A 26,278-nucleotide genomic window follows, 5' to 3' on the forward strand; every position below is an offset into this window, starting at 1 on the left:
TGTGGGCAGTATACAAATATGATTCTAGTAGTGATATATGCGATGCACAGAAACTTGAATAAGTTGATTTTTTTAAATCCAAGATATTAAACATAAAAAGTAAGCACAGCGTAACAATGTAACTTCTTATTTACTAGTTACAAATGCCCTTTAATTAGTAATAATAATGAGAAAAATGTATTACATGTGAAGGATCTATTCTTTTTATTATGTTCCATTCTAATAATTGAAAAGAAAATGAATACATGTGGTACTTGAAGATATCTAGGAGATTGCCCCATACATTTCTGTGTTCTTTCAATTAACTGCACGATAGAATATCATCAGTTCAAATGACCCTATTTGATGTGAAAATTGAATAGAATAAAATTAAATGTGTTGAGTTGTAGTTATTTTTGTCAATGTAATCTTTGTATTCTTAGTGAACAGTTTGCTAACAATTTGCATGCCAGCAAATATGAATTATAACATAATTTAGAAGGTCAATCTTACTCATATTCTTATATTCATTCTTATAGGGCAGCAGTGTGGAGTAGTGGTTAGGGCTCTGGACTCTTGATCGGAGGGTCGTGGGTTTAATCCCAGGTGGGGGACACTGCTGCTGTACCTTTGAGCAAGGTACTTTACCTATATTGCTCCAGTAAAAACCCAACTGTATAAAAAGTGATATCTTGTAACAATTGTAAGTCGCCCTGGATAAGGGCGTCTGCTAATAAATAAATAATAATAATAATATGCATTGACTAATTTTCTTAGAACGTTTTAAAAACAAAGCATTCGTTGCACTGCACAATACAACAAACATCCCCCAGCTATAATCTGAACCCTTTATGTGACACTATAAAAAATGCCATGCTGTACTATGCTGTGATGTAAAGAAGGTCTTGTTGCATTGACCAGAGATCAGGATAGGAAATACAGTCTCTGCAAACACTGCTTAGTAATGAGCAGTCGGTGGTGCAATGCTTTACGCTTCTGTGTGCTGCTACGTGGATCAGGCTGTTGCGTTGTGTTTTCCTTGTGAGCTGAACACAGAAGAGGCCGAGCTGCTGTCTGAGTGCAATAGAGACATATGTATTGTTTGTATCACAGATGGCCAAAGCAAGGTTTAGCAAACTGTCTCCCAGTCACCCTCGTTACACATTATAAAAGACTGTTCTATTGAATGTAACTGTTATAGAGATATCTTTGAAACAATAGACGCAGTCTACTGTAAAATATACAGGGAGCTGTACATCTATTGAGGACTGTGACAGAGTGTGTTTTGATGTACCTAGCTTTTGAGGTAGCTTCCTTGTTTCATTTGGAGAAAAAGCAAATCATTAATGCCTCTCCCTCGCAAGTCATGTTACAGAAATGTTTCTCCTTACGTTTTGAAAACATTCAACACCCGAAGGAACGCCATTGCCTGATGTTGCTGTCATCTTGCTGATTAATAGTGTCATACCTATCTTTGCGTGGATGAACATGAAGCGAAATGACTTTACAGTATCCATTATAATGTTTCTTAATACCCCTTTAAGACTATAGTGTGGTAATCCCAATACAGTATGTATCATTTATCCAAGCATCCGAGTCAACAAAGCAGATAGGAAAAGGTTGTCAACAAGGTGCTATCATCAGCTACCCTTACAGCACTGCACCCCTGCTGTAGCAGCTTGCCTTTGAATTTCATGCTTGACTACATTGGATTTTTATTGAGACTGTGATATTTACAATACCACCAGAATAACAAGGAGGGGTAAACAGAGCTTAATAGCTTGTTGTTGCTGTTATGCAAGTGCTCTCTCTCTCTCTCTCTCTCTCTCTCTCTCTCTCTATCTCTCTCTCTCTCTCTCTCGCTCTCTCTCTCTCTCTCTCTCTCTCTCTCTCTCTCTCTCTCTCTCGCGCTCTCTCTCTCTCTCTCTCTCTCTCTCTCTCTCTCTCTCTCTCACTGCCTCTCCCGAGACTGGGCTGACTGATGGTTTTTTTAACGTCACTGCAACCAGATCTATGGGTGCAGCTTTGCTTTACTGCAGCATGATGCGATTGTGTATAATTCAGAGTGTTGTGCTTGGAGACAGGCGGAAGGGAAGGAGCAGACCACAGTGCACACGCTGGGTATTCATTTGAGGTTGTTTTTTTTATCCATGCAGTACAGGAACACAGAACCTGTGAAATTCCTGTAGCTGTGGGGAAAAAAAAAACACTCACCGCCCTTCTTCAGTGTGGCTCCAAGTCAGTGCTCTGCCTCAGCATTTGATAGAGAAGGTTCATTAAATCACCCCCATCAGCACAGCTGCTTCTAAAAAAAATTTTTCTGGACTGTCTACATGAAGTGAACATCCTCTTCAAGGAGCAATTTTAGCACTGTTTATTCAGCAGTTGCCTGAGCAAATTAATGAAAGAAAGCATGTTTAAAGACGGAAGACCACCAGACCATCTCAGGCCACAGACAAATAGCAGTTATTATTGACAGCCTGCAGTAAGAGGATTGGACTCTGTCAGAGTTGGGCGCGTGTTATTTAAGGGGAGCCTATTACAGCTGCATCAGGCTTTTATTTTTAAAGAAGACTGTCTGCCAAGGACAGAAGTGGCTTGCAGAGACTGCATTTCCCATCCTGACCTCTGGTCTGCATCAGTTAGTGGGGACACACTTGCAGATACGTACTGTACACACAAAAACTACCTGCCTCTTCTGCTGCTTGGGATTACAGAAGTCTCTTTGTATGCTGCAGACATGGCCAGCCAGCAAGATTCAGGCTTCTTTGAAATCAGCATCAAATCCCTGCTAAAATCCTGGAGCAACAGTGAGTAACAAGCAAAGGGTCCTGTGCTATTCAGTGCCGTAGCTTAACAATAGCGAATATAATAACATTTGGGTGTGTGTTTGTGTTGCATGTTATCGTTGAGCTGTTTGATTTTTTGCTCCCAGCTGCTTCTCTCTGATCAGAATGTCATAGATTTAAATAGCTCTCGCTACGTGCAAGGGCTCAAGTAATGGGATTTGGCTTGATTAAATGCCCCTATCCAGTGGTTCTCTGGTCCCGACCGTAATAGCCTATTTCACATCTGCGTTTCCTGCCTACATGTTTATTTGATCAGTTCTAATCTAATACGTGCTGGCAGCTATATAACAGAGATGTTTAATGGCTTCATGGAGAATGTTTACTAATTGTATCCTGTTCTGGATTTTTAGTGTTTAGTTTTTCAGTGTTAATACCAAGTGACCATCATTAAACTTGTTGTATTGGTATTAAAATGGGTGAGATTTTCATAATTACTGCCATCAAACTTCAAAGGTATAATTCTGATTTTAAAATTGGAAACAAATGTCACTTGATTTATATAAGCTATAAAAATCATATAATTAGACTATGGCTGTTTTAAATGTCTTGTTTATTCGGTTACTTAAGTATGCCATTCACTCGAACTTGAGCCTAACACCTGCCGGAACGTCATGAGTTTTGCAAAATTAAAAATAATTAGTTTAATTAAAATGCAGAATAATTTTATTCATGAGAGAAACAGGTACAGGTATCAATGTTAAAACTGGCTGCTTAAAAAGATAAATAGCTGTGGTTGGTTAATAATACTGGGATATGTTAGTGTGGTTGGTATTTCAAGCGTACAGTAATTTCACATTGCGTTTATGTGGTTTGTTAAACTCTGGTCCTCTTGTGAAGGATTGAATGCATCTGTTATTTACATTCTGAGGGATTTTTAAATGCTGCTTTAATATTGACCTTGAAATAAAATAGAAATAAAATGCCTATGTGAGGCAGTTACAAGTTAACATACACACTATTTCCAGTGCAGGTATTTGTAATGTGTTTTTCTTTATTTCTTATCTGCTGAATTGGTTGGCTGGAATACAAGTTCATTGTTGAGATACATTAGAAAGTGATTGCAGAATTATTGTGTAACAAGCAAATAGACTGCTTAACAATTACAAATAAAGGTTGTGGATAACATCACTTCAGGTTGTGGCTAACATCACTTTAAGATAATACTATTTACCTTTCTTATGGTCATTTTTACATAGTACTAGGAGACAGTCAAGTATTCTAGTTTGCTCTTTTTGTTTTCGAAAGGATTTTCTCCTGAAGGCAAAGTCGAATCTGCATTTTCTGCACTTTCACTCTGTTTGCACACATATTAGCTCTGAAGAAACAGTACCGGGGTTCTTGCACAGTCACCTCTGGTTGTTAATCTGGTAAGGTCCCTTTCAGAACATTTTCCTTGCTTAGAATGCACTGATGGATCGTTGTATTCTAAGTAACCTTGCTGAGGTGAACCTGACACCTGGTCAGCATCATCAGCAGCGTGCAATTCAGAACTAAAACTAGATCTCTCAGCACTCTCCTTCTTCTTTATCCCCAATAGTCCTTTTATCTCTACTTGTATTTTATCATCATTTCTAATCTCCATTTTCTGGTCCCCAGCAACTTTTTTACTGCCTGTGCTTCTTACGACTGAAAACCACAGTTTAGGTCTGGTCTGTTGAAGGTGTTAATGATTTTGTAAGTAATGGAAACTGAGCAAGCTAAGTTCAGTCTTCCGTACACTTTATCAAACACGTTACAGTGCTAACATCATCGGGTGATATGCAGTGGTTATAATTAAACCCTTTTTTATTAGGCAGTCTTGTAAATATGTGGCGGAAACTGAACAGCCAGAAATGAGATAAAACAATTTGAATTGCACTCTGTACCCCAGCTGTCACACATCCCAATAAGGAGAGCCTCCTTGAGTGTGTATTACAGTGTGTGCTCATCTAAACCCTAACAAGAAAAGGAGACCGTGTCAATAATACATTGTGCAAGAGGGCATGCAAGCCCATGCTGGATACAGACCCGTCTCTTCCATAATCAGCCTGTTCCATATACCCAGACAGAGGAAGGCAATGCACTTGCAGTTTTCATCTGTGACCCCCACAGCGATGTCAACCCTGCCTCAGTCATGATCACACTTAGGGATACTGTGGCAGGAAACTAAGCAACCACATTCAAGTTTCAGCTGATCCCCAAGGACTGATTTCCCCAAGAACTGGCTCATTAGTGTGTGTGTATATGGTATTATTTGTACTGTGTTCTCCTCTCGGTAGCTGCACTGAATCTAGGCTTTCATCAGGCTGATGATGTCATGTTTATGTTGCCTGAGCAAACATCTTGTTTACTTGAGTCACATGTGGCATTTCAGTTTCATCCAGTGCCTGTCGCTTCTGGCAAAACTTGCTACCACTGTCAGTATTTTGTTAGCTAACACCAGGATCTACATCTAACTCACCCTTTTCACTGTGGTTAGTGGCTCGGGATATTTCAGAGCAAAAGTATGATTGCAGGTCCTAATTCAGCTGGTTGTCTCTGGGATTTTCAGTTTAATATGCACATGTGAACGTGTAGTTATAATAACTAACTAACTAATAACTATTATTACACGCAATAATAACACACATAGACAGTTATAGTTGAATAAAACAGCTCCTTTATTCGGCTGGGTTGCGTGTCAGCAACACTTTAAGCACGGGCGCTACACAGCCAGGTGTATCGCTCCATGCAAAACCAGAGTTTACCGTCCCGAAAACAATAAGACACTTTAATTAACACACAACACAGACACGGTCAATTCTCCCGACAGTGAGTGCTCTTGTGCAGGTGTGGTGAAAAACACACAGTTCGTGAATAAGCGACAGCTCCCGATTAGTGCTTAGCCGTCTGACAACACAAATGACAAACAGTTAGCAGAACAAACAAATACAATACGAAACACTTGCGACACTAATAGATTGTTTCCTTTTTCAGTCCTAGCGGTAACCACATCAAAAGGAACACTGGGGCCACTTCCCCTAAATACCCTCCGTCGCGCCCTCTTTCGGTGGCGTGGCCAATCACGTCTCTTCCAATCCGTGACTGACATATCGCCTACCGCATTAAGGCGCTGATTTCTGGTATCGTGGCCCCGCCCCCTTCCTGGATGGCCGGCTTCCAACTGACCCTGGAATGAAATGCTAAACCATCCATTACGGGGCACTCTGCTCCAATTATACAGTGTCCCCACAGGTCGGGAGGGAGATTGAATGAATCCTAGTCAGCATTCTCTGTCACAGCATATCAGTCTCCCTCGTCTCCAGAAACGGGGAGTAGCAGGCTATACTAGAGATCTTAACTCTCATTTCGGCCTTAGGGAAGACAATCATGTTGATATGGAGGGCTGTGAAATGTTTGATCAGCCTCAACAAGAGGATTACATAATTAGTTTCAGCTCCATTTAGTAAGTTGTCCTTTTTCTGAAACATACATGTTATGCAATTCTAAAAACACAGGAATAGTAAAGAAGTTCCATCCTGTGTTATGATTTTATATTCTGTGATATTTTTCTTGCTGCTCAGGGTACAACATTGTGATTTGGTAATGGGTCCAATGTCAAATTGCATTATGTACTCAGTTTGACTGAAGTAAACAAATGATTTTCTGTGTGTCATAGTTGAATTGCAAATTATTCAAAGTATTACATTTGCATAGCTGACCATTCTTAGATGTTTAGAATGTGAAATTAACTTTATATTTCAAAGTACACAGACTGGGATGGAGGTCAAAGTTTACAATGGAGAATTTATTTAATGATCTAAAAGTATTTTCAAACTACGCTTGACCTAATATGGCTACAATATTGTGGTCGTGACTTTTTGGTTTCAAGATGAGAAAGACCAAAGGCATTGAGATATCCACTTCATATTCAGTAAATACATTATGCATTCTATGGTGAGGTTCCTATGCTATTTAGAAACTCCAAATGTTCTCTCCATTGTTGTGAGAATGTGACTTAGCATGCACATTCCTCACGCTACAGGAAGTGTGCAACCAAAACATGGTACGACTTAAATGCTGGGTAAATCACCTTCTAACGCTAAAAAGCTGTGCAAATTGACCAAAAGTTAGGTTTTTCTTTTATTCTTTTTTGCATGGAAACATGTCCGAAAGCCACACCCGTTCACGAGGCTTCACAGTGAAGGACCCGTTTGTGACGTAACCTCACACAACTTTCTACTATAACTAATGGCCCTTTGCAAAGCACAGAAAGATATTTTTTGTATCCTTTACACTTTTGTTATCGTAGTGTCTGGTCATCGGATAGCTGATTGCTTTAAGTCTAGACTTTTCTGTCCTTTAGCAATAAGATGAAATTCATTGTACACTAGCCTAAAGTAGCATCTATCGTGGGTACCTACCAAGAACAAAAAAGTATGACATTTATTAAATTAGCATAGCACCAGGATTGAGCGACCACCTGTAGCGTGGAAGTAAAATCTCTTAAGCCTAATTCATTGAGCATCTTTTAAAAGAACGAAAACATGAAAAAGAAAAGGACCAATACAGGGCTTAACATCAGCTTGCTGCAAGAACAAAGTTACAAAAAGTTACAAAAATGGCAGAGAAAAATGTTGCACTCATATGGACTACCGGTATGCTGGATCCCCAAGATAGATATGACAACATTCTACTGGCGAAAGCCTTGCACTGATCAAGGGGAATTCAGTCAGGTATTTATTATTATTATTATTATTATTATTATTATTATTATACAAATATTATGTAGTGTGACATGTGGGCGAGTATGGTACCTATTGTATATTTTGAAACACTACCAGTATTTTAAAAATGTACTGAGAGTACTAAACGTTTTGTGTGTATGTCTAGTGTGCATTATATTGTATCTTATGGTTTAGTGGTTTGGCTGGAGATCAGGGCAGCACACTGTACCAATCTAAAGCATAAATCTTAGTAACTGAATATTAATCCTGTTTCAACTTGGCTGTTTTAATCCAAATTAAACACTGCACGTCAGGGTACCCTGGGCACCTGGGACGTGTGCCAGCAAATTTAAAATGAAGACGCCTTTTCAACGAAGAGATAAAATAGACTAGTTAAGCTTAGTAAATACTGCTAGAAGGCCATTTTAAGTGTATCCTAATGCATTGGGACACATGCATCATGTGGTATTTATTAGATGAGTCCATCAGCAACTGTCTCATTGTATTTGATTTACAAAAATACAGTACATTACAAAATATCACTAGTTAGACTCATTAGAATGAGTGAAATGAGGATTATGTAACACTGCTGGTATGGATAGATCATATTTTCTCCTTGTCACTTAGCGTAGGTCATATAGAAATGTAATTGCTGTTGCACATCCTAGGCTAGGTCATTGTGTTTACTGTGTTTGCCCCACATGTCCACCCAAAATGGAAAATTACCTCTATGGTAACAGTATCCTCGGAGACAGTCAGCATGGTTTTAGGAAAAGGGAGATTGTGTCAAACTAACCTGCTTGATTTTTTGAGGATGCAACATCGACAATGGATAATTGCAAACCATATGACATGGTTTATTTAGATTTCCCGAAAGCTTTTGACAAAGTCCCGCATAAAAGATGAATCCTCAAACTGAACACAGTAGGGATTCAAGGAAATTCATGCACATGGATTAGGGAGTGGTTAACATGTAGAAAACAGAAAGTACTGATCAGAGGAGAAACCTCAAAATGGAGGGAGGTAACCAGTGGTGTACCACAAGGATCAGTATTAGGTCCTCTGCTATTCCTAATCTACATTAATGATTTAGATTCTGGTATAGTAAGCAAACTTGTTAAATTTGCAGATGACACAAAAATAGGAGGAGTGGCAAACGCTGTTGCAGCAGCAGAGGTCATTCAAAATGATCTAGATAGCATTCAGAACTGGGCAGACACATGGAAAATGACATTTAATAGAGAAAAGTGTAAGGTACTGCACGCAGGCAATAAAAAATAAATATCATATGGGAGATACTGAAATTGAAGAAGGAATCTATGAAAAAGACCTAGGTGTTTATGTTGACTCAGAAATGTCTTCATCTAGACAATGTGGGGAAGCTATAAAAAAGGCCAACAAGATGCTTGGATATATTTTGAAAAGTGTTGAATTTAAATCAAGGGAAGTAATGTTAAAACTTTACAATGCATTAGTAAGACCTCATCTAGAATATTGTGTTCAGTTCTAGTCACCTTGTTACAAAAAGGATATTGCTGCTCTAGAAAGAGTGCAAAGAAGAGCAACCAGAATTATCCCGGGTTTAAAAGGCATGTCATATGCAGACAGGCTAAAATAATGTAATCTATTCAGTCTTGAACAAAGAAGACTACGCGGTGATCAGATTCAAGCATTCAAAATTCTAAAAGGTATTGACAATGTCGACCCAGGGGACTTTTTCAACCTGAAAAAAGAAACAAGGACCAGGGGTCACAAATGGAGATTAGAATTTTTTAGGAAATTTGAATTTTCTGCCTTGTCCAGAAGTTAGACAGTATGTATACATCCCCAACATATTCAGGATATTTCTGTATTCCCAATACAAGTATTCCAAATAAGTATTCTGGATAATCTGTTTACAAGCAGGTTTAATATTCCACTACTAGTCCTTGTTTACATTTTCTCAATCGTAGTGTAATAATAAAATACAACGTAGTTAATTGTGCAGCAAAATACATTTCAATGAGGAAAAAATGCATATAATAATTCTAAAAATAACAATATAATGCATCTAAATTGAAAGTGTTACATGGATAGAATCATTCTATAAATTACAGGATCTAGTAGGAATTATGCTAGGTATTACTATAATTTGACTGTCTGTTCACACACTACATTGTGAACATGATAACTGCCTTCATTTTGTATCAATCTGCAAACTTGTTTTTATTTATTTATGGTAATTTATCCAATTAATGATTAGGTACAATACAGCAGAGGCAAACTGCAATATTCATGTGATTATTATGGGTCAGGTTATGATACCATAACACATGGAAGTTAAAATAATAACATTTTTCCTTTACGTCAGTCAAGTAAAGTTGTAAAACACAAACCCTCTAAATAGTTTTTCCGCGCATGTTGTTTTACATATTTGTAGAGAGTTTATATAACAAGAAACATCACCAAACTTGTATTTTATTATTCAACACTAGCCTCCTGTATAGGGTTAGGGTTACATTTCACTATAATCTTTCACTTGCTATGCACTTATCACACGATTTTGAGGATCCTCTGTATGTGCCTGCACTGGTTTTCATATAAATTAAGGGCTGCAAATACTGGAATACATTATTCTAGTTTCATCTAGTTCCCTTATAAAAATGTACTGCAGCATACAGGTACCATGGTAAAATAAAATGTAAAGACAGCAATCATAAATCCCAGATTTGAATGGCTAAGCATAGTTAGCTCCATGCAGGCATGGAAGAATCATGGGGTACTGAAAAACCACCACCTCGATGACTCCCAAAAGTTGATAGCTAGTAACATTAAGTGTAACTTATTTAAAGGAATTTTTTTTTTTTTTTTTTTATTTTGTGTCTGTTTAACGTCACATGATTGTGTTTATGGTCATTCCCTTTCTGTTTGTCACTTAATTTGGAAATGACAGTCTGCCTGTTTTGTTCATTTGAGACAGCACAGACTGCAGCAGCTGTTTGAATTGGTGGTGAGACAGGACAGGGACAGGTGTGTATATTAATCCCCCCACTCCCACCCCTCTGCTACTTGAAGTTGTACAGAGAAGTGCTTATATACAGCCAAAAATCCCACTTTAATGGAACCAGTTATTTCTAAAAGCAAATATTCAAAAACATGCCAAGACTGTCCTGTGACAATTATCTAAACATGGCAAGAAATCAACGCTGGGTTGCAGAACATTCGCATTTGGAGGCAAGAACATTTGTACAGTAGATGTAGGGTAACTGTATATGTTCACACATTTCAGGAAGTGTCATATTCAGAAATATGTTGTTGCTAAGGTTTTTATAAACTGTCCTTATATACAACATATAATAGACCCTTTTTTCATTAAAAAATGCACATTTTCAGAGAGGAATTAGCAAGAAACTATTAACTGGTCCTTTCTGCAGCTGCTGTATGCTGTTCTGCCCTTAGTTCTGCCCCCCTAGTTTTATTGGTTAATTGTTTTATCACTCTCATAAAATATACATGCTGTGTCTTTACAACCCAGAGTGTTAAATTGATCCCATGTACTGTGTAAAGCAAATTCTTATTTGATTTGGTAAAGAAGGCTTATTTTATCTTTTCTATGCAAGTAATTCACAAAGATTTAGTAGTTTAGGGTAAGCATAATCATCAAAATTAATTATGAAGACATTATGGGTGTTGCCATGAAAGAGGAAATATCTCTGATAGTGAAGTCATGTCCTGAATAAAAGCCACTTTCTCATTAAGCTATAAATAAATGCAGTGTTTCCTTAATTTTCCTATTAGTAATACATAAAGACAAAAGGAAAAACCATGGGAGATCCCTTTTAATCTTAAGACACTAAGTCAAAACATTATATATTTCTCTTTTGATTGTACTGAAACATACATTTGTTCCAAACCGGTAAAATGTTTATAAATGCATTTAAAGTGTTTCTGGTTCAGGGTGTAAGTATAGTTAAAATAACACATTAATTTGTAATACTATAAAGGGCATTTATATTTCAGTCTCTATATTCTAGCAAGACAGTTAACCTGGAACTAGAGCAATTTGGCATTTATTTGCAAACCAGGAGAATGTTGTCATAGAAGTTAAAATATTTAAGGAATGGTGGATAGTTTTAATAATAGTTTACTATTGTTATTGTGTCAGCTTACAACACTATACACTACAGCACAACATACATGTCAATAGAAGTCAAGCATTTCATTGCAATCTGTGTTCATTCATTTTTATGTTTTTGGACAGCTAGTTATGGTAGTTTCTACTGAATGTCTGCAGGTTACTGCCTGTGAAACACCTACCTTAATTACAGTCTTTGCACATAGACAGGAATGCTATTTGGGTATTACTCAGCTTTTGAATTGCTCTAGTTTTAACAAGATACTGTATGCTTTTGGAGGGGCAGCAGAGTTTTGTCTGTGGAAGGGCTACTGTATACTTTAAACAGAACAGTAGATTACCTGCAGACACTCCACAGGATGATTTCGTTTTCCCCCATTTGAGCGTACTGCGTTACTTGAGCATCAATTGATTTATAAATTGCCACTAAAATCAAATACCTTTGAGAATTTAACTAAGTCAATGCATCTGATTGATTTTCTTGTCTGAGTTGCAAACACAGTAGTACTGTATTTGAATGCAATATAAACAACATGTTTTAATATTTGAAATGCTGTCCAGGTGCACTGGTACCCCAAAATGTATTGGTTTTCTGGGAATGATGAACATGGTTTTCTGGGAATGATGGGGGTGGACATTTTATTACCCATTTAACCCCAACCAAAGCACTCAGTATATTATTATCTCTGGTGAGAGGATCACAAAATATCTTGGTAACCAAGAGGTCACAGAAGGATATTGGTAATAAAAGATGCATTTACTACCAATGGGAGTTCAATTAGCTTTTGCAATGTCACTGGTGTGACATTTAAGTCAGTACCAGAGCTGAAATATTTTTATTCAGCGATACCAAAATCCAGCCCCCAGCACCACAATCTACCATTTTGTTTATTGTGTTTCCTGCTTTCTGCCATTATTGCATGCTGACAGACAGTCTGTTCAACTTCCATGCATCGTGCTCATGCAAATCTGTTGCAATTTGCATGGATGTTTACACTGAAGTGGCATGCCTCATGCTTGGGGTGCTTCAAGTAGTTGAACTAATCTGTCAGTATACTGTGTGCATGTGGATAAATATAGGACCGTAACTATGCCACTGTGCATGTTGTACCTCGTCACACTGTGGTGCCTCAGCTAAAAATGATTTGCTGACCTTGACTCTTGGAAAGCTCAGAAGGTTCAGAAGGCACAGGAACTACTATAGCACTACTGGGCTGTAATATCACAGAGGTTTACACCAGCTATCTTGATACTACCTTAGCTGTCAGCTCACCATGGATACAACACTACAGAAGCAAAGGATTATGAGTAATAATCTCATGGAATTCTAGTACTTGGAACTCATTGGATAGATACAGTACCCTAATCCAATGGAGGTTACTGCAGCCTGTTGGAGTAGAGCCAGTGTGATCGGCTTCATAAAGGGGCTAGGTATGTACTGAGTTAAAGATTGCTTGTTTGCACATGCTGGAGATCTGGTTAAGGACAGATCCTGGTGTACAACGTACTGATCACAAACAGTGCAGTAAGCAAAGCATGTTTATGTACTCTGTCTTAAAGGGACCATGCTTCAGTTTGGCTGTATTCAGTACACTGGATAAGTCGATTTTTTTTTTTTAAGTGTATTGTATTTTGTTTTCATAACTTAAGTTTACTCACACAATTGCAAAGTCACCTTTGACCTTTTAAATAAAAGAATACGACTTAAACATGTTATTAATGTCACTGGATTGATTTAAGAACTTATAATACAGTAAAGAGCTTTCAGACCTTTCAAACAAACTAAATCACACTCACTAAAATAAACCACTGCAGAATTCTGTTGAGAAATCTAAACTGCAGTAATTCCAAACCAGGGTGTTTTCGTCCTTTTTTAACTATTATAATTTGATTAGCTTTATGTAGAGTCAATCACAGAGTATTCAGCCACCCCTGGTTGGCAGTGTTTGGGGGTGGGACAATTCGTGCCTGTGTTGCCCCACTCAGAACGCTTCCTTACCAAATATAGTGCTATACCTGAATAGGTAATCATACCCGTTGTAGTTTACCCCACTGAGACCTCTCACTATAAATATCAGTATCCCTGACTTACTCCATCTTCAAAACTTTAATAAGCAGGATGTGCAGAAGCACCCCAAATGATATCCATTTACCAACCAATGCAGAATGACTATAATTCTATAATATATTATAGACTATAATTCTATAATATATTATAGAATGCAATAATTATTTCATTTTACCCCAAAAATGGGTTTCTGCAGTGGTGACTGCCTAGACAGGTATCACATTTTCAGGCAGGTTTTAACAGTGTGCTAGAATAAGAAAGCTCAAACTGTGAGTTGTATTATTAAAGTAAATGATACAAGATCCTTGAACTGGGTGAAATGGTATCATCTACAGTGTTTTGCAGAAGTATTCACCCCCAAGCATTGTTTTCATATTTTGTTGAATTACAAATAATGTATGCACAGCTTTTCAAACAAACTTTTTTTATGCAAAGCTGTAGTGGTTAAACTGAACACTGTTATATGAGGAGGAGGTTAAATGTCAGCAAAACATGCAAAGAAAATATTCAAAATGAAATGTACTGGTTGCATAAGTATTCAGCCCCTTAAGTCAGTACTTGGTAGAAGCACCTTTTGCAGCAATTAATGCTATGAGTTTTTCTGGATAAGTCTCTATTGCCCATTCTTCACGGGAAAATTGCTCCAGTTCTGATAAGTTTGTTGGGGATCGTCGATGGACTGCAATATTCAAGCCATAGATTTTCGATTGGATTCAAGTCAGGACTTTGACTGTGCCACACAAGAACATGAATTCTCTTCTTGTTCAACCACTCCAGTGTGGCTTTGGCTTTGTGCTTCGGGTCATTTTCCTGTTGAAATGTGAATTTCCTCCTCAGTTTTGGCTGACTCAAACAGGTTTTCCTCAAGGATTCGCCTGTACTTTACACCATCCATTCTCCCCTCTATCCTGACAAGCTTCCCAGTCCCTGCTGAGGAGAAGCATCCCCATAACATGATGCTGCTACCACCATGCTTGACAGTTGGGATGGTGCTGACTGGGTGATGTGCAGTGTTGGGCTTGCGCCAGACGTAACACTTGGAATTTAGACCGAAAAGGTCAATTTTTGTCTTGTCTGACCACAAACCCTTTTTCCACATGTCTGCAGTATCATCTACATGCTTTTTCGCAAACTCCATACGTGCTTTAAGATGAGGCTTTTTGAGTAATGGCTTCTTTCTTGCCACCCGTCCATACAGGCCAGCTTTGTGTAGGGACCGGCTTATTGTAAATGTGTGAACACTGACTCCCATCTCAGACACAGAATTTTGCAGGTCATTGCTGGCTTCAGAGTGGCATCCCAAACCAGTTTCCTGCTTGCCCGGCTGCTCAGTTTGGGAGGGCAACCTGATCTGGGTAGTGTCTTAGTGGTATGATGCATCTTCCACTTCTTAATGATGGACTTCACTGTGCTGAGAGGGATAATCAGCATCTCTGAAATGGTCTTGTACCCTTCTCCTGCTCTGTGCCTCTCTACCACTTTATCCCTGACTTGTTTCGAAAGCTCCTTGGTCTTCATGGTTGCTTTGTTGGATCACTATGTGAGTTGCAGCTAGACAGTCTTTACCTGAGGGCAATTATCTACAAGTTAAACCACTTTGAGTACACACAGGCTGAACCCATTTCACTAATTTTGTAACCTTTCAAACAAATAATTTGCACCTGAGCAGATTTAGGGCTGCAGTAGCAATGGGGTTGAATACTTATGCAACTGAGATTAATCTGTTTTTCTCTGTAAATCTTACTTATTTATATTCTATATGCATTTTTTAACTTTATCAATGTGGAGTAGTTTGTGTAGATTTTACATGTCAAGTCTAATTTGAAAGCGTCGTGGAGTCCGCTCAGGTGCCAACAAAATGTAAAAACTTTGCAGGGGGGGTGAATACTTCTGCAAACCACTGTATATCCAGTTACTCAATAAGAATACAATTTATTCTGTTATTCAAACATTTCCAAAGGGTTGTGCTTTCATTGATTTGTAAGCATCGCCAGGCATTTTTAAAAAGACTACTTTCAATTCTAGAGGTTATATTTTCATTAAAAGAAAGAAGACAAAGCTTTTGTTTTTAATTGTAATTGAACAAATAATGATCCATAATTATTTCTGCAGAAATTAAACAAGTAGACAAATCAAATTTATCATTTATTTGTTGTATCAACTACCGTGTTTGTCAAATCAGAGACTAAATGTGTTTTACTTTTACCCCATTAGCATCCCCGGTAGGTAACGGATATATCAAGCCCCCGATTCTTCCAGACTCCAGCACACAGGGTGAGAAGGGACCTCCAGCCATGATGCCCATCAACATTGACCCGGACAGCAAGCCGGGGGAGTACGTCCTCAAGAGTCTGTTTGCAAACTTCACTACGCTGGCAGAAAGGAAGATCCGTATCATCATGGCTGAGCCTCTGGTGAGTTTAAAAAACACATTGAAACAAAACAGATTGGAGGTTGAGTTTTACTAGATTTGGTTGTATTTGATGCTTTTATCATCACTCATTTTTTAACATTTCTTATCCTGTTTCTTACCAGTTTCTTATCCTATTATATGTGTACTGCATGGTTATCTATTGTGATTTTTGTGAAGGTCATTATGTGCTATGCTTACTGACTATTAAAAGCCTCTGAAAAGTCAAGACTGATAGTTTGGAAATGAGGTAGGGAAGCATGAGGTAGGGAAATGAGGTAACGTCACTGTGCACTGAAGCCTAGTCTTTACAGAAGCAATGACATATTTAGTAAGCATGGCAAATAATGATCCTAGCAGAAAGCATAATAGAGAATGTTAGAGAACTCACATAGTAGGACACTAACAGGTAAGAATCAAAAAATTCAGAAAACAGTATACAATTGACTAGTCATGTTGTGCCTCAGTATTTGTTTGAGTCTGATCAGAGAGCTCCTAATCCCCCTAACATTCACAATGTATTCAAAGGACACCAAGGAATTATATTTTGGTATCAAGTAAAGTTGCCTTTTGTTACAGAGTGAATATATAACATATGCTATACCAGGCAGTCACTAAAGTCTTAGGCCTCCAAGGGGTGTATGCTTGTGATGGCCAACATTGTCACCACTACTAAATGAGCCCTTGTTGTGTTCTTTATTAATACAGAACTCTTTTTGATGTTCTGTCTTGTGCCCAACCACTATGGGAAATGAAAATGGGTTAGTACAGTGGTTTGAGTAATTTAAAGCAGCAGTTTGGCTTTAAAGTTGCGTGGTTGAAAAAGTAAACAAATGTTTGTTTGTTAAAAAGCTGTTTCTTCTTGTTCATTGAGGCTGTTGCGCTTAAAATAACAATTACAGTGAAGCTTGAGCATTATGAACATGAAAAAAACATGAAATAAGCCCAATTTGGATGGACTACAAGCATACAACTGATCAGAGAGTCGGCTACAACATTTAAGGATACTGTTAACAAGGAGTGTTTGCAGGCTGTTGTTACATAAACAGAGATAGTTAATACCATTAAGAGGGATTTTAGCTTTGAGTGATTTGCAAAGAACATTGACTGCCTTTAACTTAATTAGTTCAAGCCAACGTCTTCATTGGTTAAACAGTTATTACTTTTAGTGTGTTTAATGTACTACATCGTTTGTTTACTTGCACTAGTTTAATTAAATTAAATTAGTAATTTAAATCTATGTTAAGTAAAATATTGCTATTTTGACACTATATTTAACCTCTATATCCCAGAAACCCTTACATGATGCCTCCACACATGTTTTGCCTAACAGGACCCCCTTGTAAATGAGGTTTCAGTCTCATTGGTACTCTCCAGTTTAAATACCAAGCAGAATACTGACTATCTTTGATGGCTGAGGCATTTTAGTATATTACCGGGGCGACTCACAGCCTTGGAAAAAGGAGACATTGGGGTTGTTAATCTTTGCAGTCCAGAGAGATAGATTATTTCATTAATATTTCAGTTATCTGGGAGTTAATTTGCTAAGTGACTGGATCTTGCAATATCTATTCACCATAACCTAGATTTTACTGGGTTATACAGACTGCAGTGTAAGCCATGTATTTTACCGGTTAACTTTCTATCTTACAAATAAAATGTGGTTTCATTTCAGCATTTAAGTGTTGATTTGACCAACATATACCCATCAAGGGAATCAACCTGGATTGCATCAACCACTTTAGGGGTAATCCACGGATAACTATGGATAGGGGATTCATGTTTTTCAGGCTTTGATATACTACTAGTGCACTATTATAAATGTACAGTGCATTGTTTTTTGTTTAATAATTAACCAGTGTTGCTTTAAAGTTAAGAGTTAATAATACCTGTCCTGTCATGGAAAATACATGTTCTAGTCTTCTAGTAATATCAGGCATTAAGCTAAACATTTCCTAATTAGTATACCAAAGGCTAAAAGTGACAGTAAAACCAATACATTAGTGTTTTAACCTGAATTAGCTAAACAACAGATATGTTATCCTAGCTGAACTTTGTTGACATAAATACTAAAGTTGCTTTTTAAAATGTTTTTGAATATCAAATTGTGGACTGTACTGTACAGCAACTACCTTTGGGTGATTTCATGTGGAATGGCTCGAACAGGATAGGATAGACCTTTTAATTTGTTTTAGTCAGACTTTTTCAACAATTTAGGCCAAGTAGCTATATGAAGATATAGTGGACTGTTCAGTAACAAACTTTTTGCCTGTCGGAATGACCCACGTACAGTAAGTGCCCTTGTTGTTTTTTTTAAAGCTTGTTTAGTGTTCCATGCTGCTCAGACTGCCTGGGGCTTTTCAAACAAGTTCCACCCTAGTACAGTGCCTTTACTCTGTGGAAAACAGGAATATTAGGTTTTATTTCACTGTATTAATGTAGGAAAGCATTCATCAATTGCAGCTTTAAGATTAGATGGGAGAGTGCAATCTATTGGTGGTATCATTTTACAAAGGAGGAGACAAAATGTGGTCTGTTACCCAGAAGCGTTAGTGTTTATTTTGTGTTTTTCATTCCGGTCTGTTGCAAGTCACAGTACTGAGCTGGTTAAAGCTAGCTTGACTTAGGTGCAAATATCTGCCAGCTGAATCGATTTATTTTATTTTTAAGTTCTGAGTTGCTGCCCTGCAGGTTTTAAAAACATCTTGATGAAATTCTGTTTTTTTTTATTTTTTATCAGATTTAAAACATATCATAAAAAACAATAGCAAGGAATGGCAGTTTTATGATTTCAGAGTCACGCGGTCTGCACAAGACTGACCTTGAACATGCTGTCTGTGGTAGCATATCATATATCATATCGGAACTTGAGTGACTCTGCAAATTCGGGATATGATTTTTTTAAACTTGTGATTGTCGCATTAAAAAGAAAGCTTTCATCAAATATCGATCAACTGAATTGAGGGCATTTGTTTCCCAGTATCTTTTGTTACATCACATTTTAGGGAGTCAGGGGGCAACCTTAGCACTGTGCTTGTGTTTTGTAAATGCAGGTGGAGGGACAGCTACTGTAGCTGAATTTTTATTTCTGAGTGTAATGTGTAAAATGTCCACAATTCTAAGTTGTTATGCTGGCACCCCTAATGAAAAACACTGTCCGGGAGCTGCATCTCTGAAATGTCTATTGTGTACGTATCCCGGGAGGGAACATGAGAGAAATCTAGATCTCATGCACACGTCTTACTATCTCGTGTCAACGAGGTCATCTCTCATGCACACGACATAGACATCTTGTGGCCATGAGATAGTAACTCATGTGCACAAGATATATATTTTTTCTCCATAGTTGTGTCCAATGGAGTAAATTTTAAAAAGAGTGCAGAGGGAATAACCAAGATTCGTCAGATGTAACCATGCATGTAGTCGGCTGCCAAAGGTACTTTATACATTAAAAAGGTGACAAGCTAAGGTAAAATATGGCTCAACGGCATAGAAAATTATAGTAGGTGATGAATTAATACGTGTATACTGCATCAGACCAAATTGTTAATCTGTTTTTTACATGCTCTCATTTGAATGATAATCTCTGCTGCCTGCATTCATATAGTGAAGTGTTATGGCTATAATCATGGCCATATCGATGATACAGACCATAAATAATGTAGATGATCAAGGGATTTTCACCTGATGTATTGTGTAGGTGATCAGCTTCGTTTTATCCAAATATTATTGAAGATACTTTTTCAGTACATTTTATCAAAGCAATAAAACATTTATTTATTTCTTGTTAATGTTAATATGGGTTTTGCAGGCTACAAAGGATAATGACGGTCAGCTTTGGGCAGGCAAAGCTCAGTAGTTTTTGCGCCTTGCTGGTTTGAGGGTGTGGGTCAGTGGGACAGAATATCAGCTTACCGGACTGCTTACATCCCCATTAGTCGGGGTACTTGTCATTGTACTGTAGTTCACTTTGAATTAACTGTAGTAGCATTACATGTTAACTTTTTCATTTAATGTCAGCCCCTCCAAAGAAGTGATATATCTGTTTTTGTGAAAACAACAAAATATGCCCTTGACAGTGGCTCTAAATGTCACTGCCCTTAGAATCTTAACCCTCCAACACAGGTCTAATACCACTCTATTTTTTATCAAATTTAGGAAAGGTAATAAGGCTGGCAATACAGTAACTCCTGAGAAGAAAAGTGGGATAACACAAAAAAAAAAAACTTGAGGGCTTTTGTTGCACCATTGTTTTTCGTTTAATTGTTTTCTTACAAATGCAATTCGTGATAAACTCAAACAGCCCTATATATATATATATATATATATATATATATATATATATATATATATAAATAACGAAATCTCACCTTCATGCTTACAGTATGAATAGGAGCAATGTAAGGTGTGCAATGTTAGCTGTTTTCTTTGGAACAAAAGCATCTGAAATGTCCAAACAAAATGACGAAAGACAGTTTACATATAAAAAATAGCAATTCGTTGTACAAAGACAAGTCACAATTTGAAAGTGGTGAACAGTGCAGTAGGGTTGCATAATGTACTCAGCTCATGGTAGACTTAATTTAATTATAAATGAAGTGTTTGGGAAACAGAAAGCGAATAACTGAGTGAGAATATGGTGGTGAGGGGGAGACACATTTCATTTTGAGGTAGTTTTCATAAGCACGGTTCATCTTCACCACAAAGGAGAGCAAAAAAATGATAGTGATTAAAACAGTAAACTACTTCACCAAAAGTAGACAGTTTCTTCATCTACAGTGCTATGTTGTAATTATAAATACAAACTCTTTCCAGTTTTGCCAAATGAAATGTTCAAGGAGAGTGGACAAGCAAAGGATATTCCACTGAGAGTGAGGTGCACCATTTGAAATAGATTAAGACATTTCTCCTAGGGCCAGCTCAACTGTTTCTTTTGTTCATTAGCTAATGTACCTGGATGCAGTACAATACTGTGTATTATTTATCTGTCATGAATAATTTAAAACATAAATGAAACACCCTTCTAAGCAGAAAGAATGCCAAAGGCTGTAAGCAGTCTTGTGCAGTGTGGTTTTCAAAGGATGAGTGTCAGTAAGGTCTTTTTCTTGGCCCACGACTGGATTCTCCAATTTAGGAACAAAAAAAAAAAACAGAATGAAATGATTACTGTTTTGAAATGAAACCCTAGAGTACCGAATGCCCACGTAGTAAAATAGAAAAAGACAGCTAATATGTATTTCTCCAAGATGATTTTGTCAGTTTGTCCTGTTCATAGAGCTTCTGTGATTCCATGGAGGGTGTCTTCAAATCTCAGTTCAGATGTATACAGTTTCAGGTTGCCTTGACACATTTCAAGGGAACAGGAAATGAGAATCATTTTTTTAAGAAGGGCATTTTGTCAACTAAAAAATTTGATTTTTAATTTTTACACTTATTGACACTTATTATGTACTGTTATCAGAACTGGCTACACCCATCCAATTGTGCCTGCTGTGGGGTGACAACACTTGCTTATTCCTGAGGGAGAAATGATCAATGCTCTGTAGGCATAGATTGCGGGTCACCTTTGCAGATTTTGTAGTAGTCGTTGTTTAGATGCAATAAAAAATCTGAATAATCTGAAGTGTATGGCTGCCAGTGATCCAATAAGGCTTTGAATATGAAGAATAATGTTGGTAAACTTTGAGGCAATACCATTGTACTGCATGAGAAATTACTAAAAGCCTGAGGTCTCTCGTTTACTTTCAAATGCATCCAGCACCTGCCAACATGTGAGACTCAAAAAAGAATGTGGTACAGTACTGTAGTAAAATAAATAATGCAGAAACAGTGGCAAATGACCCTATATCTTGGGCAGGGAGTGACCAATAATTCCAGTCAATCACAATGCATTAACCAAGACTTGGTCAGATGCATTACTTGTTGGCTCCGCAGAGCTGAATTACTGTATGTTGTCAAGTAATACCCACAGAGGTGGATAGTTTTTTTGCTGGGCAACCTATTTCAATAAGAACTTTACTGAAAGTGCCAGAACCTAAATCATGAAAGCAACAAACACAGCTGTCTGATATGCTGTACACTAACTGGTCTGTCATAAAGGTACACTACAATCTTATACAACGTAATAATGACACTTAAAATGTGTAAAACGTTGGTAAATATTAAAGGTTGAAGGGCTCTCTTTGGCTTCATACCAAATGGTTTGGGTCACTTTGCTTCAAGTTGTTTGTAATCAATCTTTCAATTGTATTTTCTCAGGAAAAACCATTATCCAAATCTCTACAGAGGGGAGAAGATTTACAGTTCGATCAGGTAAGTGACCTCAGTTCACAACATTGTTTCATAAAGCTGATAGATATGGCAGTTACTCATTAAACAAGTGCACACATGCATCATTTGATATATATTACATATATAAGCAAAGTTATCACTGGACGTTGATGTGATTCAAATATTTCAAATACAGCTCTGTAGATTAAAGATGGCTGTTAAACCTGTCCATGGATTGATTAGGTACTAGCATCAGAATCATTTTTTAATCTGTTTAAAAATCTGTCTTGCCCAAATAAAGTAAAAAAGTAAAAAAAAAAAAAGACATTTAAAGGAAGATCTTATGCTAATTGAATAGAAGGCAAAGAAGCCTTCTGCTAAGAAATAAATAATAACACAATTAAAGCACAGGTAAAAAGTTATTGCTTCAAGGCCACTTTATTGAAAATGTATATTTACAGGGTGACATGCTTGTTAAATAACTGAAGACACATCACTGTCTCCCAAATGTTATAATGCTGACTGAGCCCTTTGGTCTGTATCTTTTACTTTGATGTTAAACAGGATGTTTATGTTTACTCGTATCCGCATGGTTTAGCTGCAAACATGTTTAATGACGCCCTGCTGCTGAGCAGACACACGTATGATCTGTTATTTTTGTTTCAAACATTCTTTTCGATTTTTGTCAAGGAGACACATCTTGTAACTCACAGAGCTTTGCTTTACTGACAGGTTCGATAAGAACCTTTTGGTGAATTATCTTTTGATCTTGCGTTTGACATACCGGTACAGTAATGATCCCTATCTGTATTCCTTAACCTTATGATTCATGCAGTATCCCTGTACGGTACACATGTCACATTTATCGAGAGAACTACGCATCTTATTGTACTAAAAGTAGATAGGTCTTATTTATATAATACATGTGCATATATTATATAGATGTAGAGGAACCTCTCCATTTGACCATCTGTCCATACATATGTCACACATAGTGTTACATGTACATGTGTTGGGTATAGGTCATGGTCCGTTCTAATTTGGCATTGGGGTGGATGTACAGTATATAACAGCTTTTTTTCTGAGATAAGGATATTTAGTACTGAGGAGCTTCTCAATCAAAATGTAGTGATGAAAAACCCAAAACAAAATACCTGCTCAAGTTTATAATCTCTGGCAGTTTATGTATGTCATTTCTGCAACATAAATAACGGCATTCACAAAGTTCTTGTGTTGACACAGCAGGGTAAAAATAATATACATCCATTAAGAATTATAAAAATAAATAAATACATGCGATTCCAAAGCCAATATGAAGGCCTTATTCACATAGAAAAGACCTTTTGAGACAAGGTCTGAACATCCAGATATTTGCTTATTGAGATCCGATATGCTCTAGGTGTATGGAGCTCATTTATGACGGAAGAAAATGGTCATTCAGGGCAACAAGAACGTATTTGTGCATCGGCCTACTACCATTCAGCAGCAGAACAGAGCCAAGATTCATCACTACCCTGCTGCTGCCTGTACAAAATGAAGGGGCTTCTGTATAAACCACAGGCTGGCTAGACTTCACTCCCATCCTGTTCGGAGAGTTAGACCTTTTTTAAACCCACCCTTCCTTCCTGACTTAAAGAGTACTGAATGGATCCATCATTTCGTATCCATACATTGATCACTTCTGTTAGACTTACTGTATGGGACGTAAATATGAATGCAAAATATCTTCATATCTAAATACATACTAGATACAGTATAGAAAATAGACATGGAATCAAATTTGACTGTGTAAAATATTCACAAAATATAAATTCATGCCTTATGTGCCTGTGTTTATGAATGGTGAGACACACAGTTTTACTATAGGGCCATACTCATGAGTTTAAAAATGTATGTGTGTCTGTTTTCAGGAGCTAAATCTGGGTTGGTATACATGAAACAGTTCTACACGTTTTGAACAGCATAGAACAGTTTTGTGAATGTGAAATTGTATTTAATTAATAAGAGCGTTATTTAATAACCTCATGAGCTAAAGCCCTTTGAATAGAGCCCACAAGAGTTTCATTAATATGTTTGTTTTATTTTAAGTTGCATTATAATATTTATAATATTTCTGTGTTCTTTTTAGCTAATCAGCTCAATGAGCTCCCTTGCAGAATACTGCCTGCCTTCTATTCTGCGCACCCTATTTGACTGGTATAAAAGACAAAATGGAATAGAAGATGAATCCCATGAGTACAGACCAAGAGCCAACACCAAGTCAAAAAAGTGAGCTGTTTAATGTCCCTGTGCTAGCTGGATCTGATGCAGGGGGTTTAAAAGCTTTAGGGTTAGCTTTGCAAAGCTCTTTAGTCCAAATCGTCACCAAATCAGAAATAAACATGTCAGATGTCTGGTACAGGTTTTTTTCATTTTATGTTTTTTTGTCCTTCACAATTTAGAGTAAAAATGTTATCTACGATTGAATTTGGAGGTGAAAGTACTGTATACATTATAAGAATGGTTTATATATTTTGTATTTACAACTATGGCAGGCAGGCAATTTATGTTACTAACATATTTGTTATATTATTTCTCACTCATAGATCTGTTTAGTTCCCACAGAGCTGATGTTGTATACTTGCTCATTATATGGAAAATTTTACAATCCAAGCTCATACCAAATTTTAGGTCTTAGCACAACTTTTGCCTAAAGGGGTGTAAAGTCCCTTTTCATTGTGGAAAATGAGTACAGTATATTCATTGTGAGAGGTTTTCAGTTCCTTGTTACTGTAGTATCATCTAAGTACGGTGTACTTGTTTCTGAATCGAGTTACATGAGAATGAAATAACATTCTTTTCTACTTTCTTTTTGCAGTGATGAACAGCAAAAGGATTACCTGCTCGAAAGAAGGGATCTGGCAATCGATTTTATTTTTTCTTTGGTACTAATAGAAGTTTTAAAGCAGGTAGGTTTAGTAATGTAGGTTTGCCATGTTAAGAGATCTTGAAACATTGTGCCGTGTTCACAAAACTTATAAGAACATATTTTAAAGAGCATTTTGTTTTGTTAAATACCATTTAGATTCATAAAAAACAAACAGCTTAAAAAAATATAGGGCCCATTTGAGAATAAAAAGGTGATTTTGAGGTGAAATGAAGGTAAAACAAAAAAAAGATGGCTAAAAAGCTCATATAAGCTTATATAAGGGACAATACTACACAACACTTTGTAAAAAGCAGCACAACTAATACAATTTTAAAAAATGCCTGTTGTATTCTCTTGTCTTTTTTGCAGATTCCTCTTCATCCGGTCCCAGACAGTTTGATCCATGAAGTTATAAACTTGTCATTTAGGCACTTTAAATACAAGGAAGGGTAATTTACCATTTAATTGAGTTCAAGGCTTCATTTCAGTTAGGCCTGTCACAGATTGGTTTGAACTTATAATGAATTCTCTCTTTCCCTAGGTACCTTGGTCCTAACACTGGAAATATGCACATTGTAGCCGATCTGTATGCTGAAGTAGTTGGTGTTTTAGCACAGTCCAAGTAAGTCCAAAAGTTATAAAAACTAATAATAATAATTTTAATTAACATTTGTGAAGCTCTCCTGCACCATACATAATAAACACCCGATAATGTTACCAACTCTGTAGGCAGCTGGTAAAGGATTTTAGGAGTCAAGAAGAACTTGTTAACTTTTTTTTTTTTTTTTACAAGAGATTCCTGTCAAATTACAACTTTTAAAATGAATGTGGAACTGATCAGGTATGGGTTGGATAACATCAAATGCAAACTGGAACATCTTGTGTAATTCATTAAATGGCAGTGTGTCTCCTTAATTTGCCTGATATTAGGGAGACAGAATAGAATTAATCAATTCTTAAGCAATATCATGATGGACTTGAGACGCTGTTGGAAA

General features: G+C 37.1%; 1 protein-coding gene across 8 annotated transcripts in view; it reads left to right on the forward strand.

Moving 5' to 3' along the window:
• Positions 1-26,278, forward strand: part of LOC117407365 (protein furry homolog) — a 110,065-nt gene that overhangs the window by 28,369 nt on the left and 55,418 nt on the right. For 5 of the 8 annotated variants that reach the window (XM_059029588.1, XM_059029589.1, XM_059029590.1 and 2 more), the window contains exons 2-7: positions 15,910-16,109; positions 22,364-22,417; positions 24,504-24,643; positions 25,233-25,323; positions 25,653-25,732; positions 25,825-25,905. In XM_059029588.1, coding sequence (XP_058885571.1) covers positions 15,990-16,109; positions 22,364-22,417; positions 24,504-24,643; positions 25,233-25,323; positions 25,653-25,732; positions 25,825-25,905 — 566 coding nt within the window. In that variant the 5' untranslated portion in view covers positions 15,910-15,989. Of the gene's footprint in view, positions 1-2,011; positions 2,790-12,888; positions 13,059-15,909; positions 16,110-22,363; positions 22,418-24,503; positions 24,644-25,232; positions 25,324-25,652; positions 25,733-25,824; positions 25,906-26,278 lie in introns of those variants that run through there. The other 3 variants (XM_059029586.1, XM_059029591.1, XM_059029587.1) reach the window with 2 other exon arrangements.

Source organism: Acipenser ruthenus, chromosome 8 (genome assembly GCF_902713425.1).
Source record: "Acipenser ruthenus chromosome 8, fAciRut3.2 maternal haplotype, whole genome shotgun sequence".
In the NCBI taxonomy this organism is placed as follows: domain Eukaryota; kingdom Metazoa; phylum Chordata; class Actinopteri; order Acipenseriformes; family Acipenseridae; genus Acipenser; species Acipenser ruthenus.